The sequence below is a fragment of the Nuphar pumila genome, chromosome 3 (genome assembly GCF_984573655.1).
Source record: "Nuphar pumila chromosome 3, dmNupPumi1.hap1.1, whole genome shotgun sequence".
Classification (NCBI taxonomy): Eukaryota; Viridiplantae; Streptophyta; class Magnoliopsida; order Nymphaeales; family Nymphaeaceae; genus Nuphar; species Nuphar pumila.
In genome coordinates, this window is record NC_143251.1 from 128,636,135 (window position 1) to 128,658,359 (window position 22,225).

At 38.1% G+C, this 22,225-nt stretch overlaps 1 protein-coding gene across 1 annotated transcript in view; it reads right to left on the reverse strand.

The window, feature by feature from the left end:
- LOC149843742 (uncharacterized) overlaps positions 1 to 22,225 on the reverse strand; it is a 66,970-nt gene that overhangs the window by 36,863 nt on the left and 7,882 nt on the right. The window contains exons 2-3 of the mRNA XM_090000046.1: positions 18,366 to 18,438; positions 1,364 to 1,429 (exon numbers count right to left, since the gene is read on the reverse strand). Coding sequence (XP_089856172.1) covers positions 1,364 to 1,429; positions 18,366 to 18,438 — 139 coding nt within the window. The remainder of the gene's footprint in view (positions 1 to 1,363; positions 1,430 to 18,365; positions 18,439 to 22,225) is intronic.

A 22,225-nucleotide genomic window follows, 5' to 3' on the forward strand; every position in this document is an offset into this window, starting at 1 on the left:
ATTTAGAAAAAAAATATGAACTTTCGACATCCAGACCAGTTATTAATGCCCAATATGTCACAGGAACTTCTAGTCAGAAACATCTATAGCAACATCTAAAAGGTTAAAAGCAAAATGCTTGTGTCCTTCCACTTGTGTGAAGATAGAGTAGTCCACTTTGGCATGCTTTGCAAAAAGACTCCAAAAATCACACCAATCTGTATATAGCTCCATTTTAATTGAAAATTATTGATATTGGATCTCATGTATTGCATTACCATTGTTGCCTTCTGTAGAGTTTTTTCCTTCAACTCACCACCTAGAAGGCTGCTTCCCATATCTATTTGACATAAATCCCAACCATGTGTGAGTCCCAAAGATAGACAAACAGAAGTCCATTAACAAGTAAATTGGTGACCATTCAAAAAGTAAACAGCCAATAGGACCCACTTATGTTACATTAACCATCATAGATTCCGTACAATCCATGGTTAGCTACACAACATAAAAAACCACAACATTGTTATTTACATAAATAATGCAAGTGACCCACCACTAAGCCAAAGCACATATTTTAGTCATTAATACCGAAAATAATATATACATACTAAAAGTACTCTATATTAACAACAGGAAAAGTGAACAAACGGGATTCGAACTACGAGCCTTTTGATAAAAACCCAACAGCCTACCCATTACACTAATAATAACTTGTTGAATAGAATTGCAAATATATTATATATATACTTGTACCGAGCCTTAGCGAGCCCACCGATCTTTTTCGAGTTCGGTAGGCTGATCAAGCTTGGCTCGTTTGCTCGTCCGAGCCTTAGAACCATGTTCAAGCTCAGCTCATTTAAAGCACGGATGAGCTTCGAGCCGAGCTTAACCGAGCCGAGCTCGAGTCGGCTCAGTTCGTTGTGCATCCATAGAGCCATCCACCACGATAGCACAAAATGCTAATTGTGGTGTCAGACAGAGACAAGTGAATCATAAGAAAAAACGATGAACTGGAAGATGAAAATCTTGAATATATCCTAGTCTACAGTTCAATCACATAAATATTAATAGTAGCATCATTTCTTCTCCCATAAGAACAATTAAACGGTGACAATCCATTAACTGAAACATACAGATATAAATGAAGGTGCAGATAGAGGGTATACAGAAATAGAGCATTGCAGTCTACTGCAGAAGCATATGTTTATGCATCAATACATAATTGAAACTTAGTAAAAAAAATCATGAAAGATGCTATGCATTAACTTGCACAATGAACACATCAGAGTTATACAAGTACATCAAATCTATTGCACGGACATAAGCATCAAAGGCCATCCACAATGTGATAACAAAAAGCCTTAAAAACATTCTAAGTACAAACCTTGACAGAAAGCATGAGAACCATGATAGCTGGCTGAAGGCAGGCTTCATTTTTAAGATCACATACCTAAAAAAGCCAGTGTGATCAGAAAATGCTGAGAAAACTGAAAATGTCTAATAGAACCATTCACGCAGTATAATTAATTAATTACAAGCCTAAGCAGCACTCTGCTGGAAGTAACATGCAAACATCATGCAATTGCATATACGGGTTATTGATAAAAACTTGTATCAGGAGAGATGACATGATTTTGGGACATGACCCATGAGTTGCACGATGTTTGCAATCAATGTCAATTACTGGTAGTATATCTGCAATACTTAATCAGGTTTTAGTACAAAAGTCAACTGTGAAGGCACAACCCATTATTTGGTATCATACAGATTTTAGCCCCAAACAGTTTCTCTAACTTCACTCCTTCCTTCTCAAGAAGTATGTATTACTATTTTGGTATCATCCGTCAAGTTTCAATCAGGTATGCCCAAGCGGTCATAATTTCAAATTTTATTCTTCAACAATTTTTCCCAATACTTTCATCTATTTCCTTTCTTTCTTTGTTAACCTCTGCCCGCCATCAATCTTTAATTTCACTTAATCATGTCTTAAATATAGATTTTTTTCTCACCATCTTCAAAACTCATCGCTTTCTTAACCTTCTTGTTGCTTTCATTTAGATTTTCCATGCATACCCAAATCTTCTTTCTTTATAAGTTTGATTGCATACTCATTTTTCTTCTCCATCAGGTTTCTTTTTTTGCTCTCTCCATAATATAAAAGAAAGGAGATAAGCAGACTCTTAGGCCAGTTCGATTGAATTATTCCAATGTCTTAGGAATATAAGTTGTTTTGCTGAAGGAATATATTCTACAGTGAGAGGAGAAAGGAATAAGGGTTGTGACTTCATCAAGATCTGTTAAGAATCTGGCTTATGCCCCATGAATGGAAAGAGATCAAACATTATTGGTTTACATCACTCCTACAATGTCTCAAGAGGTGCTGATTGGTATACCAGATGATTACCCCTATGGAGCTATAGGCTTGATTAGCACAAACCTACATGCAGGTTCTAAAACGAGACATATGCAGTTAAAGAGGAAATTATCCAGGATTTGAGAAAAAATCCATGTTGATGCCTGAACAACTATAACTGATTAATTAGCAATGATAGACCAACACATCTCAAACAAGGATACAGTTCAGCAAACAATGAATAGTTTGGTCAAAATTATCACTCTTCTTGTGTCTAGATTGCTATTCATGTCAGAAGACTCAGAACTACTACCCTCCAATGAATATCTCAGACCAAAACCACTTCAATATGAAATTAATTTCAGCAGTTTATCAAAAGCAACAAGCAAGCCCATCAAGAGATTACAATGATGTAGCAGCTGCAGATTTAGGAGTTCATATTCATGAGATGTGGACATGGGATTGGTTTTTGAGGAGTAAGAGGGCATGGGTACGCATTGTTCTCTAGCCCAGTACATTGCTCGTAACAGGTCCAATCAAAGGCAAGAAAAAAAGTTTTTGTCAAGTCACAAAAAGAGAGGACAACAAAAACAACCTATTACATAAGGATACTCAAAGTCTAGATTTTTTTTCTCTCAAAAAATCCAAATTTAAGTGTAGAAGATGTCCAAATTGCAAACGAGGTGCACACAAATAGCGTATATAATCTAAGATTAGGAGACTTTACGTGCAGCTCTTGTGAGTCTCAATCTAAAGCAAACAACACATGATTTTTAAATGCATTGTATGAAATAATTAAACAAATAATTTAAACGCAACCCTGCACCCATGAATTTTGAAACTGCTGTGTTGTACCCGCCCATGTCACATAGCTATCAGAGAGTTTCAGCTGCCGAAGGACCTGACTGATGTAAGCTTCTTCTATTTTCTCTTACTTTTCCGTTATTGATTCTTAATGCTTTTTCTCCTTTTATGCTTGATTTTCTGTAGGATTTTCTTCTACTATTTTTGTGTGTGTGCATGTTGAACACTTGTGACATCGACATCTTCATTAATTGTAAGTAATTCTCCCTCATAATTATCCACCCACTTAAGATATGGTGGCAATATATTTTCTCATTTATCAAAACAGAAATAATACCTAACAGCGATGCAATTTTTGGTTTGATAATTTGTGTCGCAGGACAACACCTTAAGAGGTTAATGAACTTTGGACACATTGATTAGTTAAAACTGAAGTTGAAATCATGCTCAAAACATGGTTTCTGCTTGTTTGGTATTATAAGCTTGTTGTAATAGGTACTCTTTCTCTTCTTTTTTGATTTGCAGATCACATCTTCTTTATGCTTGTAAGGTGATTTTTAAGTCACCAAGTAAATATTGTGTCTGCAATAATGACAGTAAGATATACATATATACATATATACATATATGGTGTTAATCTTCTGGTTTTCTTAGAATTTATTGTAATGACTCGATTGAGATGAGGAATTGCAGATTTTCAATATGCCCTAAATCGTTATATTTGATAATGTTTTTATTAATGTGGATTGGAGATGATGATTGCACAGTTACATCTACAAGATGTCCCAAAATCATGACACTCGAGATGTCCATGTCAGTAATTCTGCTGTTTTATTTTTTTTCTTCTTTAAGTTAGTTATTGCCTACACTTACCTGTTCATGGTAGCTTCATAACTGTAGGTTCAGCAGAGCTGGGTTCAGTCATACCTGAACCAGGTCCACATCGAAGGCTGATGACCTGGAATAGGGAATTGATAGACCAAAGTTGACCTAGACCTAGATAAGTTTCTCAATGATCAAGCTTGATCTTGGTTGAACCCACCAGTTCAATGTCTAGGCAATACGAGTTTGGCCAGACCAAGTCCTTGATGCAGGACAATCTTTGATTTTTAGACCTGTAGTATATGTCTTGGAGTTCAAACCAACACTGTCAAATTTTCAAATATAACAGTTTGTGTTCTCACTTTTTCCATAACACAATGTCATTGTTTTCACTAGACCCATAGTATATGTTTCAGAGTTCAAACCCACGCAGTAAAATCTTCAAATATCTGTTGAAGCCCTTGAAAACCTAACACTTTGAATTGTCACTTTTTTTTTGACAGGCAAGCTGGGGTTAGGCAGACCCCTACCAGTTACACTATACCAATGGGTTTTGAACCTGCAACGTCCCAACACAAGGTGACGTGCGCTAGCTGCTCCTACCAGACAAGCGGAGCCCCCGTTGGTTGAAAACCTAACACTTTGAATTGTCACTTTTCCTATTACACAATTGCCATCGTATATTGTAGTGTTTCACTACAGGCCCAACCTCAAACATTTGTCGAAACCCGCAAAATTTTTACAGATATCAACCTTATCTTTTATGGCCTGTCCATCTTTCCACCTATTAAGTGTGCAAATCACTGACATCAAAATGCAATCTCTGTCTCAAACTCCACAACTTGCTATAAAACTTTCCATTCCACGGTCCCAATCGTTTGGCCTATGTAAAACATATTTTCTTTGGATGGCTAAAAGAATACCCAACTCTCTCTCTCTCTCTCTCTCTCTCTCTCTCTCTCTCTCTCTCTCTCTCTCTCTCTCTCTCTCTCTCTCTCTCTCTCTCTCTCTCACTCTCTCTCTCTCTCTGCTAGCATGTTCAATTTAGAATTTCCTTTTTTATGTGATTTCATTCTTAAGGATGTAAATGGGTCGGATCTGGTTGGGATATAAACCATACCAAACCTAATTAATGGGATTTACATTCGGAGTCAGAGACAAATGTGAAATCGTTCAAACTGAATCTGAACCGATTAATAGAACAAAATCTGAAACTTAATTGAAATATGGGATTACATTGGATACAAATAAAAACTTTTTCCCACCCTTTGTACTTATGAACATTTAAATCCCCTATATTCATATCATACTGCTTTTAAAAAGTTAAAATTGGCTGGATGAAGTGGTCAAATCCCATTCAAAGATGCAAGAAGAGGTGGCCAAACCTTATTTAAATAGTGTTGCTGCATTTATGGCAGCATAAGAGTGTGGATACTCCTCACCACGTGGCCAAAGCTGCACTGATTGAATTTTAGTGACCTTGGACAAATAGATATCCTCTTAACTAAATGTTTTTTATGTCATGCATTTTCAAAGGAACATTTTCAACCCATAAAAATCTGATCGGATCAGTATGTAAAACTACATCAAAATCCAAATCTAATCGGATTACAGCATACAGTGCTGAATCCGACCCATGCACATAGTGACATGCATATTTTTCTACCAAACTTGATCAAACTGATTAGGGTTAATCGGGTATCCATCATAAATCCATACCATTGACATCCCTACCTATATCTTTTTGTGTTGCAGAAGATGGATTATAAAGCATAGGCAGGGCCAATGCTATTAAAATTTATTTGAATAGGCAGAATAATTTCGAATTGGCCCCTTAACAAAACAAAGTGGTTGATTCAACCAATTCCAAAAATCAACCATTTTTTTGTCATTTAGACATAATTAGGCAGATTCTGTCATGAATAAATTTACTTCACTTTTTTGTAATATAAATTATGAAACCAAAAAGAAAAAAAAGACCCTCCTCCCCCAAAAAACCTAGCACCCTCTCTCTCTCTCATCCAATTGGACCTGTGACCTCACTCTTGATAATTAATCGGGACCTAGATTTCTTGAAACCTGGCCCTCCCCCCGTTCTATCTCTCTTGATAATTTCTCTCTCAAGGTCTGATTAGAACTGGGGCCTAACCTGAGTTTGATCAGACCTCAGTCAGAGCATGATTGATCAATATGATCAAACACAAATCTAATCAGAGAATTGGCTTTGTTCTTGGTGGATCTGGGTCTGGGCATAGTTGTGTCTATCTTCATCCATGATTTATCAAACCTCACCTAGGGCCCTTTTTTTGAGATGCATTTTGTGGAATATTGTGAATACCCCAAATTTTCCCAAAAATCCAAAAATTCCCTTTTTGCCCCTGACCTCCAACTTTTGAATAAATTGGGTTAATCTCTGATAAAATTCCATTTATTTCTCGGATTTACTGGAATTCGAATTCAAATTCTATATCTGACCCAATCCTGGATCCAGATTTGATATCCAGATCCAATTCTGATCCTGGATCTCTTATTGTTCAAAAAATAAAAAAAATCAATTCTTTGAATTTTATCTTATGTTTTATCTGGATCCATCTCAATTCGAGATCCAAAATCCATATTTTCTCAAAAACTTGGATCCAAATCCATTTCGGGGGTCATTTTCTGAAATAAATCATGTATTTTATAAAAAAGCCCTATTTCAGATAAACTTATAATTTCAAAACGAATATTTTATAAAATTCCTTTTAAAACCTCCTTTGGGTCCCGCTTGTTAAAAGTTCTCATATTTCCCTTATGCTTTCGGGGTTTTCTTTCAAAATTAGAAAAAAATAGCTTATTCCCTTTTCTTAACCAAAAACCCCTTTTGAAAAACTCTTTTTTTTAAACCTTCTTTTGAAATTTGTGAAAAATATAGGGGACCCCTATTGTAAAAGCCATAACGGTTTCCCGTTATAAAAATGAGTCGAAGGCTCCCTTCATTCACATCGCCTCTTCACCTCCCCATGTGCTCCTTCCTCCTTCATGATCGCCTTTCACCCCTCCATGTGCTCCTTTACGATCCTTCTTCCTCTCCCTCTCAGTCCCCATCTTCTTTCTCCAAAATACGGTGAGTAACCCTCCTCTTCTGTTTTAGATTTTCTGTAAATATTTCTTTTATTGTTCTGTTTCGATTATGCTTTTCTTCGTTTCTTTTCTCTTTCTTTTAATGTATCCATGGTGGGATCGACCTGCATATAGCATGATCGACCCACCTATTGCTATATTAATGCTGGAATGATCTCATTCCCACACTTCTCTTTGTTTTTCCCTTCCTTGTTTTGCTAATAATTTTTTTTTTCTTTCGAATATGTGTTTACTTGATATCCTCCTATTTATTTCTACCCCTCTTTTGCATCTGATTTCCTACTTCTTTCTGCTATTTATTTTAGTTGTCTTTTTACATTTTGATTTTCCCGTTTTAAATAGCATCGGAGGGCATTTCATTCGTTCTAATTTGTTGCATCTGTTCATTTTTCCCTCTTCCTCGGAATTTATCCCACCTGGTTGTATTCTGTTGCTGGCATTCGGAGGAGGCACATCTGGGTATTGAATATCCGTCTGCCGATGAACCGTATGATGCATAGCATTATCAATCATTGGTCTCATCGATCGATTCTGTTTGCTAACTTCTTTATTTAGTATCACCATTTTCATTTCCGGTTACGTTTCTGTTTAGAGCATCATTTCTATTTTCGATCTCTGAATTTTATTTTCTGAAGTTTTATCATCATATCGATCTGAGTTAGTTGTTCTGCTTTACCCACACCCATGGCTGAAGATGGGGGTCTCAAACCAGACTGATTGCAGAATCACGTAATGAAATCATTACCAAAAAAAGAGAGTCAATATCTAGCTTCATTTTGGTAATCGGATCAAATTTTGTTAGAAGAGGTTTTGATCATCTGCAATGTAGCATCAGATTAATATACCCTGTATCCACGCATATTTCTGTGTAGATTCAATACCGTTAGTATGCTTTGGCTTGGCTCTCGTTATAGTGGGGGTTCATATTTTACAGTGGTGAAAACTTATGTCTCTGTGATGCAGGCCCTATGTTATGTTCAACCTCAGCAATGTACATATTCTTCTCCAAAATATTTACTACATTGCGATGTCTTATCATCTCATCTGCTGGTTTCATTTTTGCCTCCACTGTTCATTACTAATACCACTGTCTGCATGTTATTCCTAAATCTTGAAATTAGAGTTTAAAATTTGATTGCCGGTAGTTATATTAATGCCTCCTTTTCAGTTCCTTTTACTAGCATTATATTTTACCTTTCATTCATGTTCATTTGCATTCATTGCATTATTTGCATAGCCCTCTTCTGTATAGTTGCATTTAAGGTTATACTCACATCCCCCACAGTCGAAAAGCAACATATACAAAGTTTCTCTCTTTGCACTAGGTAAGGCATTTTCTGGGGATATCAGCACCTTCACCATCATTATTGAATCATTTAAGTCCTGGTTAGGAGTGATGATCTGAAAAGGGTAATAGCAGAGGTGAATATCTGAGTCTAACTCGAAATCTGGATCAGATCTTCAAGTCAAGTTCAGGTTTATGAAGTGTGTTTGATCCCTGCTAGTTTACCAGCTATGTCACATGGGTGCGGGTGCGGGTGCGGGGATTCGGTACTTCCAAAGAACCCAGGTGCAGGGGTGCGGCAGGGGCAAAAATGTAAAATATATATAAGGGGGTCCGGGGGTTCCCCCGGCACGGGTCCCGTTCCCTCACCATTAATGCCCGTCATGATAACCCACCGTACCGCCCTCTTGTCAAGTCTCCTCACGTCCCCTGCCCCTTCACATCGCCACCCTACCCCTTTGTTGACCGTAGACCCGCTTCACGAACTCCCTCTCCCTACTTAAACCCCGCTCCCATTTGATCTCTCTCTCTCTCTCTCTCTCTCTCTCTCTCTCTCTCTCTCTCTCTCTCTCTCTCTCTCTCTCTCTCTCTCTCTCTCGATCTCGATCTCTCGACGTTGGTCGGAACACCACCATTCGCTGCCACCGCACGACCACCTCAGTCCAACGCAGACTATATCCACCCTATTCCTCTATTTCATGACACACTCCATCGCCTGAAAACCCCCCTTGAGTGTCGCCACCAACATCCACCATCTCCACCCACTGCACCGGACCCGGCTGCTCTCTTTGGATTTTTGGATGTCAGTCCCAGCCAACACGATGTCACCCACTGCCATTAACCGGACACCATTGAGCTGACCTCCTCCCCTATGTCCTTTGTTTTTCAGCAAGGAGGGAGGTGCCCCATCTGTTGCTCTTCTCCTTTTGAGATCCCGCCAGACAACAGAGAGGTCGGTGCCACCGATGCCCCTCTGTTGCTGATGCAGAGCAGGACCGGACGTCCCAGATCCAGCAGGAAACAAGAGTTGTCCCGGGTCCAAGGCCGGACCCGAGATCCGGATCCAATTGCAACATAAAGAATGATCGGGTCCGAGAACTGGACCCAAGATCCAGATCCGTTAGCCACTTTTAAAATACCCTATTCTAGGGTTGTGTGGGGGGAGAAGACGTAATTAAAGATTGCAGCAGCCTTTGCTTTTGGGTTTTTCAGCTGTTCATTTTTCCTTTGTCATTTTCCTTTATTCTTCCTGTTTTTCATTTATAGTTTTTGTCTTTATTTCCCTATTGTTTATTATTCCTCTGTCATGTTCAGTTTACACAGTTTTCTACAGCAGCTTTTACGTTAAGTTCTTTGTTTTACATTTTACTCTTTTGTTTTTGTTGCAGCAGCTTCTCTTTTCCTGTCAACAATGTCAGTCTTTTAATAATAAGTTACTCAGACCTAGTGATCTTTTGTTGTTTTTATTCATTACTCCCTATTGTCAAACCCATTTCGTGGGCATTATTAGTGGATTCTTCCTTCAGGCTGCACGGCTGTGCATCGCACGAAGCCATCAGCGTCAGCCCCTCTTCGCGTGACCCTTGCAATTCCCCCTGTTCGCTGCATCAAGTGCAGTTCGTTTGTGTTATTTATTGCCGCACGCCTGATCGTGCGTGGAAGAACTATAACAGTGTCAGGCCTGTTACATTGTGGTCTGTCTCCTGTGGCTGCATTGAGGAGCGCCAGCGAAGGCACCCCTTATCGTGAAAGCATCGCCTTTTCGCTGCATCAAAATGGTATCAGAGCCCAGCCCCTCCTCCTTCGTCAATTGCATGACGCAAGGGGCGAGGAACGGTCCTACGAACGGCAAGGCACGAGAGAAGATCATGAAGCGGATGATCGACATGGTAACGGAGATGCAAGAAGATATGCTACGCCTGGAGAAGGAGATAGCTGGTCTGTCGAAGCGCATGGATGGGGTCGAAGCACGGTTGGGTGCATTTGAATCCAAGGTCGATGCGCACGCAGTGCCATTGAATCAGTTAGGCGCACGTGTGATTAAACCTGTTGATACTATCATCGTCGATCCAGCTTCGATGACGCTCCAACACACGGCGCGACAAGAAGGCGTTGAGGAAACCTTGCACAAAGATGCAGGTTGCGGCAGTTATCCCCATCCGGTACTCTCCCTCCATCTCGAATCAGCATCGACCCTGGGTCGCCCAAGTCCAGGTACCCTCCGACCGAACCATCAAGGTGTGAATGCACCCCAACAGTGGCAACGAGTCCCTACGACTGCATTGCAGGCTGGGCCCAAGCTGCAGGACCACAGCGTTACGCTGGGTCCTGTCCCAGGCCTGGGCTCGTGGCCTTGCGCTGGGGAGCTGGCACCACAAGGTGGGTTGGGCTTGCAGGGCCCCGATGTGCAACCGAATGACATTAAAGCGGGCCTGTGCAAGGATGTCGGCCCCGCGATCATCCAGCAGATGGTGTCATATCCATCATGGTTTCTTGATGCATTCAATTATGCCATTGCAATAAATATGGATGTCTTAAAGTTGCGTATTGGTGGACCTGATTACTTAGACCTTCCATTGGTCGAAACGGTTTGGGAGTTGACTGCAAATAATATTATTATGGTTTCGGCAATGGGGAATGACGAGCCTCTTTACGGAACATTGAACATTCCAACAATAATTGATCTTTTGAAGCCGTTTGGGTTTGTTTTGGGGAACAAGATCATGAGCGGGGATTTCTCTATGAGCGGTGAGCAGAGCCACTATGCATTCGGGGCAAATATACTAAAATTTTCAGAAGGTGGTCCAGTTTTTGGTAATCATGCTTGTATTGTTGGGATTCTAGTCAAACCCTTAAGACCACGTGCTGGAGGGACAGAAATTCAGCTTGTGCTTCCATGGGGTGACATAGCAGATGGTACAGACGGTCAACTTCAAAACAAATCTACAGGCTTTGATTTGGGGGTCGTCCGAGAATATTGATACATGTTGCCTATCGTCAATGTGTCTGGTTTATATGCATATCGTGGTGACAACAAGTCGTCAGAGTCGACTTCTTCCCAACCAGGGAAGAATGATGCAGAGCAAGACCGGACGTCCCAGATCCAGCAAGAAACAAGAGTTGTCCCGGGTCCAAGGCCGGACCCGAGATCCGGATCCAATTGCAACATAAAGAATGATCGGGTCCGAGAACTGGACCCAAGATCCAGATCCGTTAGCCACTTTTAAAATACCCTATTCTAGGGTTGCGTGGGGGGGAGAAGACGTAATTAAAGATTGCAGTAGCCTTTGCTTTTGGGTTTTTCAGCTGTTCCTTTTTCCTTTGTCATTTTCCTTTATTCTTCCTGTTTTGCATTTATAGTTTTTGTCTTTACTTCCTTATTGTTTATTATCCCTCTGTCATGTTCAGTTTACACAGTTTTCTACAACAGCTTTTACGTTAAGTTCTTTGTTTTACATTTTACTCTTTTGTTTTTGTTGCAGCAGCTTCTCTTTTCCTGTCAACAATGTCAGTCTTTTAATAATAACAAGTTACTCAGACCTAGTGATCTTTTGCTGTTTTTATTCATTACTCCCTATTGTCAAACCCATTCTGTGGGCATTATTAGTGGATTCTTCCTTCAGGCTGCACGGCTGTGCATCGCACGAAGCCATCAGCGTCAACCCCTCTTCGCGTGACCCTTGCAATTCCCCCTGTTCGCTGCATCAAGTGCAGTTCGTTTGTGTTATTTATTGCCGCACGCCTGATCGTGCGTGGAAGAACTATAACATTGTCAGGCCTGTTACGTTGTGGTCTGTCTCCTGTGGCTGCATTGAGGAGCGCCAACGAGGGCACCCCTTATCGTGAAAGCATCGCCTTTTCGCTGCATCAGTTGCCCTCTGTTTTTTCGACAGGCCGAAGGATGCCGCACATCCCTGACTACCCCTTTTTCTGTTACGGACGTCGAGGCTGCAGTGTCGCCGTTGTAGTCCCTGTTACCGCACAATAGTACCCATAGCCATAGGCGCTGCATCCTTTTCCTCGCACGTTGGTCGTGACCCCCGCTGAGGTCAGAGCCCGGCCAGTCGAGCTCACGCCATCGTCGTCGTGACTGTCTCCGTTTGTTGACTAACAGGATACTCCTAGCTGCACCTCAGCCAAGAGCAGGTCGACACCCCCTGCTGTCGCGGCCACCGTACGGCTGATGCCTCAGGATTCATGCACCTCAGGCATTGTGCACCACATCGAAACCGCAGGCGTTGCCTTGCTTTTCACATTATTGCTCTGGAGTGTCTTCGTCGTATTTGGATCATTGGTGGACACATTTACTTTCGCAGATTTCAAATTCTGTAAAAAATCTACGCTAACTCTCATATTTCAGATTTTTTTTTAAATTCCGCAGCCCATTTGGCAAATGTTTTTTTAAAAAAATCCAAAAAATGGACCAAAATGACCCTGGGTGCGGTCAACGCACCCAGGGTCGGGTTGACCGCACCCGGTGCCGCACCTGCACCCGAACCCGCGTCGAGTCGGGTCGACGCGGGTGCGGCACCCTGCTAGCCGAATCCCTGTTACATAGTTTACCAGATGAATTGTTGGGGGGGTTAATGAGTTTCAATGATAAAATCTGAATTTCGAAATGCCTGCAAGCTTACTTTCTTAATTTCTGGATGTTTGAGAGTTTCAATGATTGAAAATCTAATGAGCAGAAGTGTCTAATAATGGTTGAATAATTTAACTCATTGTTTTGTTTTATTGAATGTTATTGCAAATTCCAGCAATTACTGAGTATTACTGATATTGAAATCGGTCATCTGGATCGATGAATTGATCCGGCAACTTTCCAAAGTTTTAATGTGTGATCACATTCCAGCATTAATCAGAGGCCGGAATCATTTCAATTGTAGGAATTTTCAGTGATCGCTCTGTTTAGGGATAATCCGATCATTATTGAATCTCACCAATGTTCATGACTTTCCAAAAGTAAATCCGATAATCGGTGTAACCATTCTCCAGAAAGGTATATTTTACAGCTACTATCAAATATCTTCACATTTGTGCTAGGCATTGCAGCAGCTGTCTACTGGATTTTACATCTAAGCTTGGTATGTGAGTTTTACTGAGTTCCTTAAAACAAATTTCGTTATGCTCTTTCACTGAGTTTCATTTACTGTGGTTTGTTTTCTTTTTTGAACACTCTTAGAGTCTTAGAGAATAATAGTTGAGTGTTAATGATCAATAGGAATCTTCATCATTGATAACTAATTCCTAGCAGATAGCTAACCTCCAGCTGAATGTTATTGATCAACTAAAATACTTTTCCATTTGATGCTTATGACTATAAACTGTGAATCTGACACAGTTTTACAGTGGAATTCTATTGCAATTCATTACTCATCTCCAAGAGTTGTGTGAGAGTCCTATCGGATGCACGTCTGGAATTAGCAGGAATCGAGTCATAACACTGAGATTCTGTTAGCAGTATGTTAGTATGAGTGTGTTAGTAATTCGGTGGTAACAATGTGTTAGCATTAGATGAATTAGCCTTGGTGTATGAGTTAATATACATTGCTCGTTGGGGTCGGAGTATCAGGTAGTCCGTGTAATGAGTTAGTCTGTGAGTTAGTATAGGTTGTGTTAGTACATGTGTAGTTAGTGTGTGCGTTAATGATTAGTGTATGGCAGCATCTTAAAAAAAAAGCGTGAGTTAGTAGATCTAAGTTAAGAGTACATGGGTTAGCAGTATGTAAGTCGACATTGTATGAATAGTGTAGTATGTTAAATAGCAAAACGGTGGGTCAGCAGTGTGAATCAATATGTATGTTTAGCATCATATGGGTCAGCAGTCCGTTAGATCAAGTAGATTAGATAATGAATGTATGTTAGCAGTGGTCGGGTGGGTCATGTTGTGTAGTTGGTAATAGCAGTATTAGGTATACTAGCAGTATGTGTGAATTAGCCGGATGATTAGTATACACTGCCTATTTGGATCAGAACATCATAAGGTTAGCAGTGTGTGAGTGCATATAATTTATATTATGTTATCATAGTGTGTGAGGTAGTGCATTATAGTTATTGTTTTACATCTAAGCCTTATAACTAAGCTTAATTGTTGGTTACATCTGAGTTTTTATTGTGTTCTTGCTTATTGTCGAGTAATGATCCTCAATTTAATTGCTGATTTTCACAATAAGTGTTTTACTGTTTCTTAATATTTTCCTTAATGTTTCTTACCAAGCATCCATAGTAGCAGTCTTAGCATTTTGTAGCATATATTAACACCGGTTTTGGCATATGTTTAGCCCTTCTACATTCACTTAGTATGCTCTAGCATTTCCCCATGCATTACAACATACATCCTCCCCTTAGTTCATGCATTTAGACATCACATATATTTTTTTCAATAAGAGTAGTGATTTGTATATGCATCCTCCAGTGGGGTAAATATAGACATATATATTTGTATATTGATATAATATCTTTCATTTACCTTATGTTGACTTGGGTTTTTGCAGGAATTGGGTAGAAAAGACCATTTTTCTTCTTAGTTTGGGAGTTTTAACTTCAATTTCAATTCAAAAACTTGTAATAGCTAGATATAATGAGAATATTTACATTTCCAGTCTTAGAATAAAATGTATGAGCATACATGTCATAAAATTATGTGTTTCATATCGTTTTGCTCTTTTCTTTCAAAAATTCACGAATGGGAACGCGAATGGCACGTGCACCATTCTAATAAAAGGTGATTAAATCCTAAGTTGACGATTTGCATTTATGGTCATAGTCAAAATGCGAACAAAACTTAGGATTTTCATCTTTTACAGAATAACATTTGATCCACACTAGGTCTTCTTCAAAAATCAACATATTTTCTGAATTTTTCTTCCTTTATCAGGGTTTAACTTGAAATTAACTTAAAATATATATCAATGATCATAGTCAGGATATATTGAGAGTTAATTTCATTTCAAACTCTATAAAGGCACCAAAATATGTTTTATTCTTTATCTGAATTTAAATATAGATTATCTTATAATACATTTTATGAACATAGTCAGAAATGTATTATATCTTCAGTCTTATTTCAATTCATTTAAAGAATGAAATATGTTTTTCAATATCCAATTTTCAAAATTCTTTAATTCATTCATGATTTAAGATAGAATTACATCATATTTTTCAAATTTTCTTCAAAAATCCAAGTGATTTTGAGATGATTCTTCAAATATCTTCTCATTTCTCAGATCAATCTTCAATTCTTATCTATAAATTCAAATTCATTTTCTATTCTCAAATCTGTCCTATTTCAAAATTCAAACTTCAATTTCAAAGTCCAATTCGACTTTGAAATTTAAAATTCATTTCTAGATTCAAAATTCAATTTCCAACTTAAAATATATTTCAAAGTTCAATCCAACTTTGAAATTCAAAATTCATTTCCAGGATCAGGATTCAATTTCAAATTCAATACAATATTCCTGATCAAATTTCAAAGTTCAATTCAACTTTGGAATTCCCAGATTCATTTCCTGATTTCAAAAACCAAGTTTTATTCTTCTATTCTTCACTTCAAATTCCCAAATCCCCAAGTTCTTTTGAAATCTTCTAAGTTTTTAATCTTCAAATCACTTTAAAATTACGGATCAAAATTCTAAGATTAGTGCTAAATTCAGGTCCATATTCAAGTTCTATCAGGATTTCTAAAATCCAAATCCATCTTCAAGTTCTATCTTGATTTTTCTTGAATCCAATTCCAAGTTCTATCTAGATTCCCAAAATCCAATTTCATTCTCAAATACCATATAGATTTCCAAGGTTCAGATCTATCTTCAAATCTCATCTGAATTTCTAAAATCCAGATCCATCTTCTAATTCCATATTGGATTCCAGATTTCATATCCAATTCCACCTTGAATTCCAGATTTCAAATTCAATTCCATCTTGGATTCCAGATTTTCAAATCCAATTCCATATTAGATTCCAGATTTCAAATCGAATTCCATCTTGGATTCCAGATTAAAAACTCAATTATATCTAGGATTCTAGATTTCAATCCAATTCCATCTTGGATTCTAGATTTTCAAATCCAATTTCATATTGGATTCCATATTTTCAAATCCAATTTCATCTCGGATTCCAGATTTTCAAATCCAATTCCATCTGGGATTCCAGATTTCAAAACCAAATTCATCTTGAAATTCCAGATTTCAAGTCTAAATTCCAGTCTGAACTCCAGATTTTAAATCCAATCCTATTTTCAAATTCCACCTAGATTTCTTAAAATCCAAGTCCCATTTTAAATTCAGACTTTAAATCCAGAATTCAATTCCATTTCGAAATTCCATCTCAATTTTGAAATCTAGATTCAAACTCAAATTCAAAGTTCATCTTAACTTTGAAATTTCATTCTTACTTCAAAATTCTAAATTCGAATTTCAATTCTCCTTTTCTCTTAATCCAAAATTTATTTTTCAAACTCTGATTATTCCAAGACTTAGAATTTCAAAAGTCTTTTCTTCCAGATCCATTTCCAAGTTTTAAGTTAGATTCAAAATCTAAGTTTTTCAAACTAATTTCAACCCTTTGAAGCATTTTTCTTTAGATATCTTCAAATTATTTCAAAATCACTTAGAAAATCCCAAAACTTCTGAGTTATTCTTCTTAAAAGCATACATCTCCGCATTTGCATTGCACAAGCATGATTCTTTGTGCATTTTAAACTTAGAATGATTTCTTAAACAATATTTAGGCAAAGCAAAAGGCATAAGTTCGATCCTTGGTTCGATTACCCCTGGTAAAGGCGCCAAGAACGGTCGAACCTCGTACCGACGAGAGAATCCCGTCTCTCCATTTTCCCGCAAACTTTCAAAAACGGAGGCGAGTAATTTCAAAATTAAGGTCAAGTGAGACCTTTGCAAAAGAGTTTCACTCTCTTCTTTCTTTTCTTTTCTCTTTTCTTTTCTCTCTTCTTTTCTATCTTTTATTCCCTTTCGAAAAAGGAATAGAGGCTAGAAAGGGAAAGAGAAGGAAAAGAGGGATACAAGAGGAAAAAATTTGCAATGATCACAAATACACATACGTCCACACGTATGCACAAACTCGCATATGGGAGCATATTTGCTTCAAATGTTTGTGGGTATAAATGTCTCCGTTTTTTTTGTTTTTTTTGTTGTTTTCCACAAAACTAGCCTTATAAATGTGATCTACATGTTTTTCTTAGTGAGAGACAGCTCTTAGATCATCTCATTACAACATGTAGGCAGGTTTTAAATAAGCTTCAAAAATCAATGGCCTATAAGGTGTGATACTTTATCACATCATAAAATCATGTTTTTCCATCAAAAAAACACAATTGAACGTCTTTAGACATGCTGAATTCATCTTAGAGGTCGGGTTGGATCAAAACGACATGCACTATGATGATCCAAAGGCTTGTTTGTAGCAACTCTCTCTCTCTCTCTCTCTCTCTCTCTCTCTCTCTCTCTCTCTCTCTCTCTCTCTCACACACACACACACATGCATGGCTGCACCCTTGTGCCTATGTTTTTAGAAATTTATGTGTTGTACCCACCATCTTCAATTGCACCCATGTGATATAGCAGGTAGCCAAACCCCTCCCCGCAAAAACGAAGTGTGAGAGCTGCCCATATCCACATTTGTGCAGTCACCCACCCATAGGAAAGGCACACTTACCAAGGTCGCAAATTTTCAGATGAGAAAAAAGCTATTTTTGCCTCCATCACTAAATATTACGCCTAATCCATTTGACATTAGTTATTATTGTATAAACCAACAATTATTAGATAAAAATTTTGCATGAACCTATCCAAAATGAAAAGAATTAACTCATATAGAATCACAACAAATATGCCCCAATTAAGTGTTGGATTGTGTAAAATGCACAGACAGCTGCTGAAACCTTTAGGAAGATAATGACATAAAAATAAACAATACCTAACCAGATGAGAATGCATAAAAAATCTGGTAATATCAACAGTTTGTGTGTAAAGTGTATACCTTTTTTAGTAGCTGAGGTAAATCATGAACTTTGGCAGGCAGGTCATTATTTGCAACTGCAGAATCAATAGCCCTGAAATTCCATTTATTTTTAAAATAGGAGTAAGTGCAATGATAGCAAACCCGATCCATGTAGCTGAGATAAAGCTTGATGATGATGATGGTGCAATGATAGCAAACATTCTTTTCAAAATAAACAAGTCATAAGCAAAGATGATAGGAACCAAAAAAAACAGGTCATAAGCGACACCATGTTCTCTGGAACCACAAATACAATATGCGCCAACAATGAGGCAAACTTTTTATTTTCCATTTTTCATTGCTTTGAAAAACAGCAAGTCTTTTGAATTTAGGGTCACACAGTGGCACATTTCAAATTTTTTGTATTGTTCTTTATGTTATTTTTTTGTCATTCTTGAGTAGTCAATCCTATTCATAGTCACAAATCTCATTCTCGGGTTTTTCTTTGCAAGTGAAAATCTCAGGAGAAATTCAAGCTTCACATTTTTCTCGAAAAAAACTCAGTATATTCATGATCTAAAAAAATATGAAGCATATTGAAAAACTTATTAAACACATTGTTTTTTCACTCCCCATCCTCTTCATTTGATTTATATGCCTATATTGATGCTGATTGGGGTGAAAAAACCAATGATAAAGTCTCAACTACAGAGTTCTATGTGTTTTTAGGTGACGATGATTTCATGGAGATGCAAGAAGCAGCACAAAGTATTTATATCCTCAACTGAAGTCGAATATCGTGCAATGGCCACCACAATCATGGAGCTTGTGTGGCTTCGAAGTCTTCTCGGTGATATGGGCATAGTCATCTCCACACCTTCGAAGATGTGTTGTGATAATAAAAGTGCAATTTACATCGCAAGCAACCACACTTTCCATAAGCGTACTAAACATGTTGAGATAGACTGTCATTATGTACGTGATGAATATCTGAGAAGAATTATTACTTTGTCGTATGTCACATAAAAGTATCAATTGGCGGATTTCTTCACCAAAGCGCTTCTTCCTCCTCGCTTTATTTTTCTCCTTAACAAACTTTCGGTTATTTCTCCGTAAAGTTTGAGGGGGGTGTTAAAATATATGTGTGTGTGTGTGTTTGTCTAGATTGCCGGATAGGGGTATTTTTGTCTTTTCACATAGTTGTTTCTAGAAACAACTATTTTACTAGGTTAGACTTTTAGTTTTGTTTAAATGTAATTTTTGTTTCTTATTTTTTCTTTTTTGAATCACATTAGGGGCCCCACCATAGAATTGTTGGGAGCTCCCAACGATTTTGTGGGAGCTCCCAATGGTCTCTCATTTCGTCTTTGTGTTGTATAAATAAGGGATGTCTCCCATTGTTATTCCTAAGCTTCTCAAGCTCTCTTCAATAAAGACTTTATATTCTTCACCTGTTTATGTTGTCTTTTTAAGACTTTTGTATTGTACCATCATGGACTTCTTGATTGTATTCTCCTTGTGCCATTGTGCTTGCCCATTATTAGACTTTGTGGATGCTTTTGCATCCTTGGGCTATATTTCTGCATACTCCATTACAGTGCCAACACCATTATTTGAAGACATGGTTGTTACATCTCCTTCAAAGGTGAAGAATTGATATATTGACAGCAGGGCAGCAAATCATGTGACCAAGAATCCATATAGTTCTATTTCCATTGTCCCTTTTAGAGAACTTGGATCAGTTATTGTACCCATTATGCCTATTAGTAGTTTAACTTTAACCACGTCAAAGGGTACTCTAGGTTCTTAATAATGTCTTTATGGTATCCAACTTCAAACTTAATTTGATTTTTGTCTCTTGTTTGGCCAATGATTATGATATGGCATGTCTCTTTTGTCCTCACTCCTCAGAATGCTTTCTTGAATGACCTGTCCTTGTGTACAACATATGCTAAAGGGCATAGATATGGAGAATGATATGCCCTTGACGGTTTTCCAAAGAAAAAGCTCAAAGCAATGGTGGTTGGATGTCTAGGTGATAGAGTCGATGCCTTTGGCATCATAAGTTAAGTCACTGCTCTCTTAATTCCATGAATAAGTTATGTAAGAAGGGTTGCATTCCTTCAGTTGTTGCCAATTTTAGCCCCTCCATGTGTCTTGGATGTCAATTTGCAAAACAAACAAATTTCCCATTTAATTCTATCAATGAAAGTAATTGTCAATCCCTTCCTGTCCATATTGATGTGTGGTGTCCCACCAGTGTTAACAATATCGTACAATACGAAGTATCGGTGTCTTTGCAGATAAACCAATACGATAAAGCATTATATCATAAATGTTATGATTATCGGTCTGTATCGTATGATACAAGGGTGTATCTTATTGTATTGTATGATACACCCCCCATAACATACAAGTCAACTTCACTTTTTTCTGCATCGAAAAAGTGGCGACCGGCACTTATGAGGCCCATTTTTATTCCCCTAAGGGTCATTTTGACCATTTTTGTGTTCTCTCCTCAAACCTCATTTCTAATCCTATACACCCATTTTTGAGATACCCATTTCCATCATACCCAACCTTTTTTGGCTTCTAACCCTCAAAATTGAACCTTAAAAGGGTGATTTACCATAAAGCCCCTGATTTTCATCATACACACTTGTTTCTGTCAGTTTGTGAAGGAAATAGGTTGCTCAACTGATGCAACTATTATAAAAATGAGATTCACGAAGGCATTTTGAGGATGAAGCATCATTTAGTCGACACAAAGAAAAATGTGGATGCATGCAATGTTAGGCAACTATCAGACATTGTGAAATGACAGATGCATGAGCTATTGAAGGAATCTCAGAAGAAGAGAATGAGAGAACATGAAGCGGTAGAATTTTGGGGTTACTATATATCCCAACCCTAGAAAGACCCAGAAGTGCCACCTGAGTATGGGAAAGCAACCGGTAGCGTCAGTGGCTACTACTAAGGAGTGAGAGATGATACGGTAACAAAAAAGCAAGGGGGTAGAGGTGGGGACAGGCAGTAGTGGTACTAGGGGTGCACCACCCCGTGGCGGTGGTAGTAGGGGAAAAAGGGAAGAATGGAAGAAGAGAGGGGATTTACGAGTCCAGGTTGTAAGATTGGTACCTATTTCCCGCCTAGGATAACCCCTAGATCCCAACGAGATATACATTTTGTCATGGCCTCCAAACAAATGATTGAGCAAGCAGATCTAGCGGTTGGGCCTTTTTCTATGAGACTTGCACACCCTTCAACGTTGCAAACTCATATCATTTTCAGGTTATGGTTGATGCAATAATCAGTAATAGGAGATGGCAAAATGCCCTCTTAGCATGCATTAAAGGGTAGGATTTTAAAGCAAGTTGCAAAAGTAAAGCAGTCGTATGGTGAGTGAGTTGAAATCTGGTAAATTTTTTGTTTGTTTATCCTAAAGGTGCCATGTTTTTTAAATATGTTGATATGTCTGATAGAGCAAAGACAGCAGATGAGTTGTTTGTGATATTTAAAGCAGTGTCACCAACGTCAGCGATATTTTCAAAATATTGTGATAATATCATCGATATCAAGTCAACCGACATTATTGACAATATATCACTATATTTTCAAAATATCACCATATTATCGAAATAATATCATAATATTTTTATAAGAACATTTTTTATATTTTAAGTATACATTTTAATTTTTTTTTGTTTTTCTTTTTTTGAGAGAGGGTGTTCCTTTGCTCTTCCTCCTCTTCATTCTTCTTATTCTTCTTCTCCTTCTCCACCTCCTCCTCCCCTTTCTTCTTCTTCTTGGAGCTAATTCCAAGAGAGAGAAGGGGTACAAAATCCCCTTTTTCTCTTCTTTTAAGAAAGAGAGAAAAGGGGGTATACTCCATTTCTCTT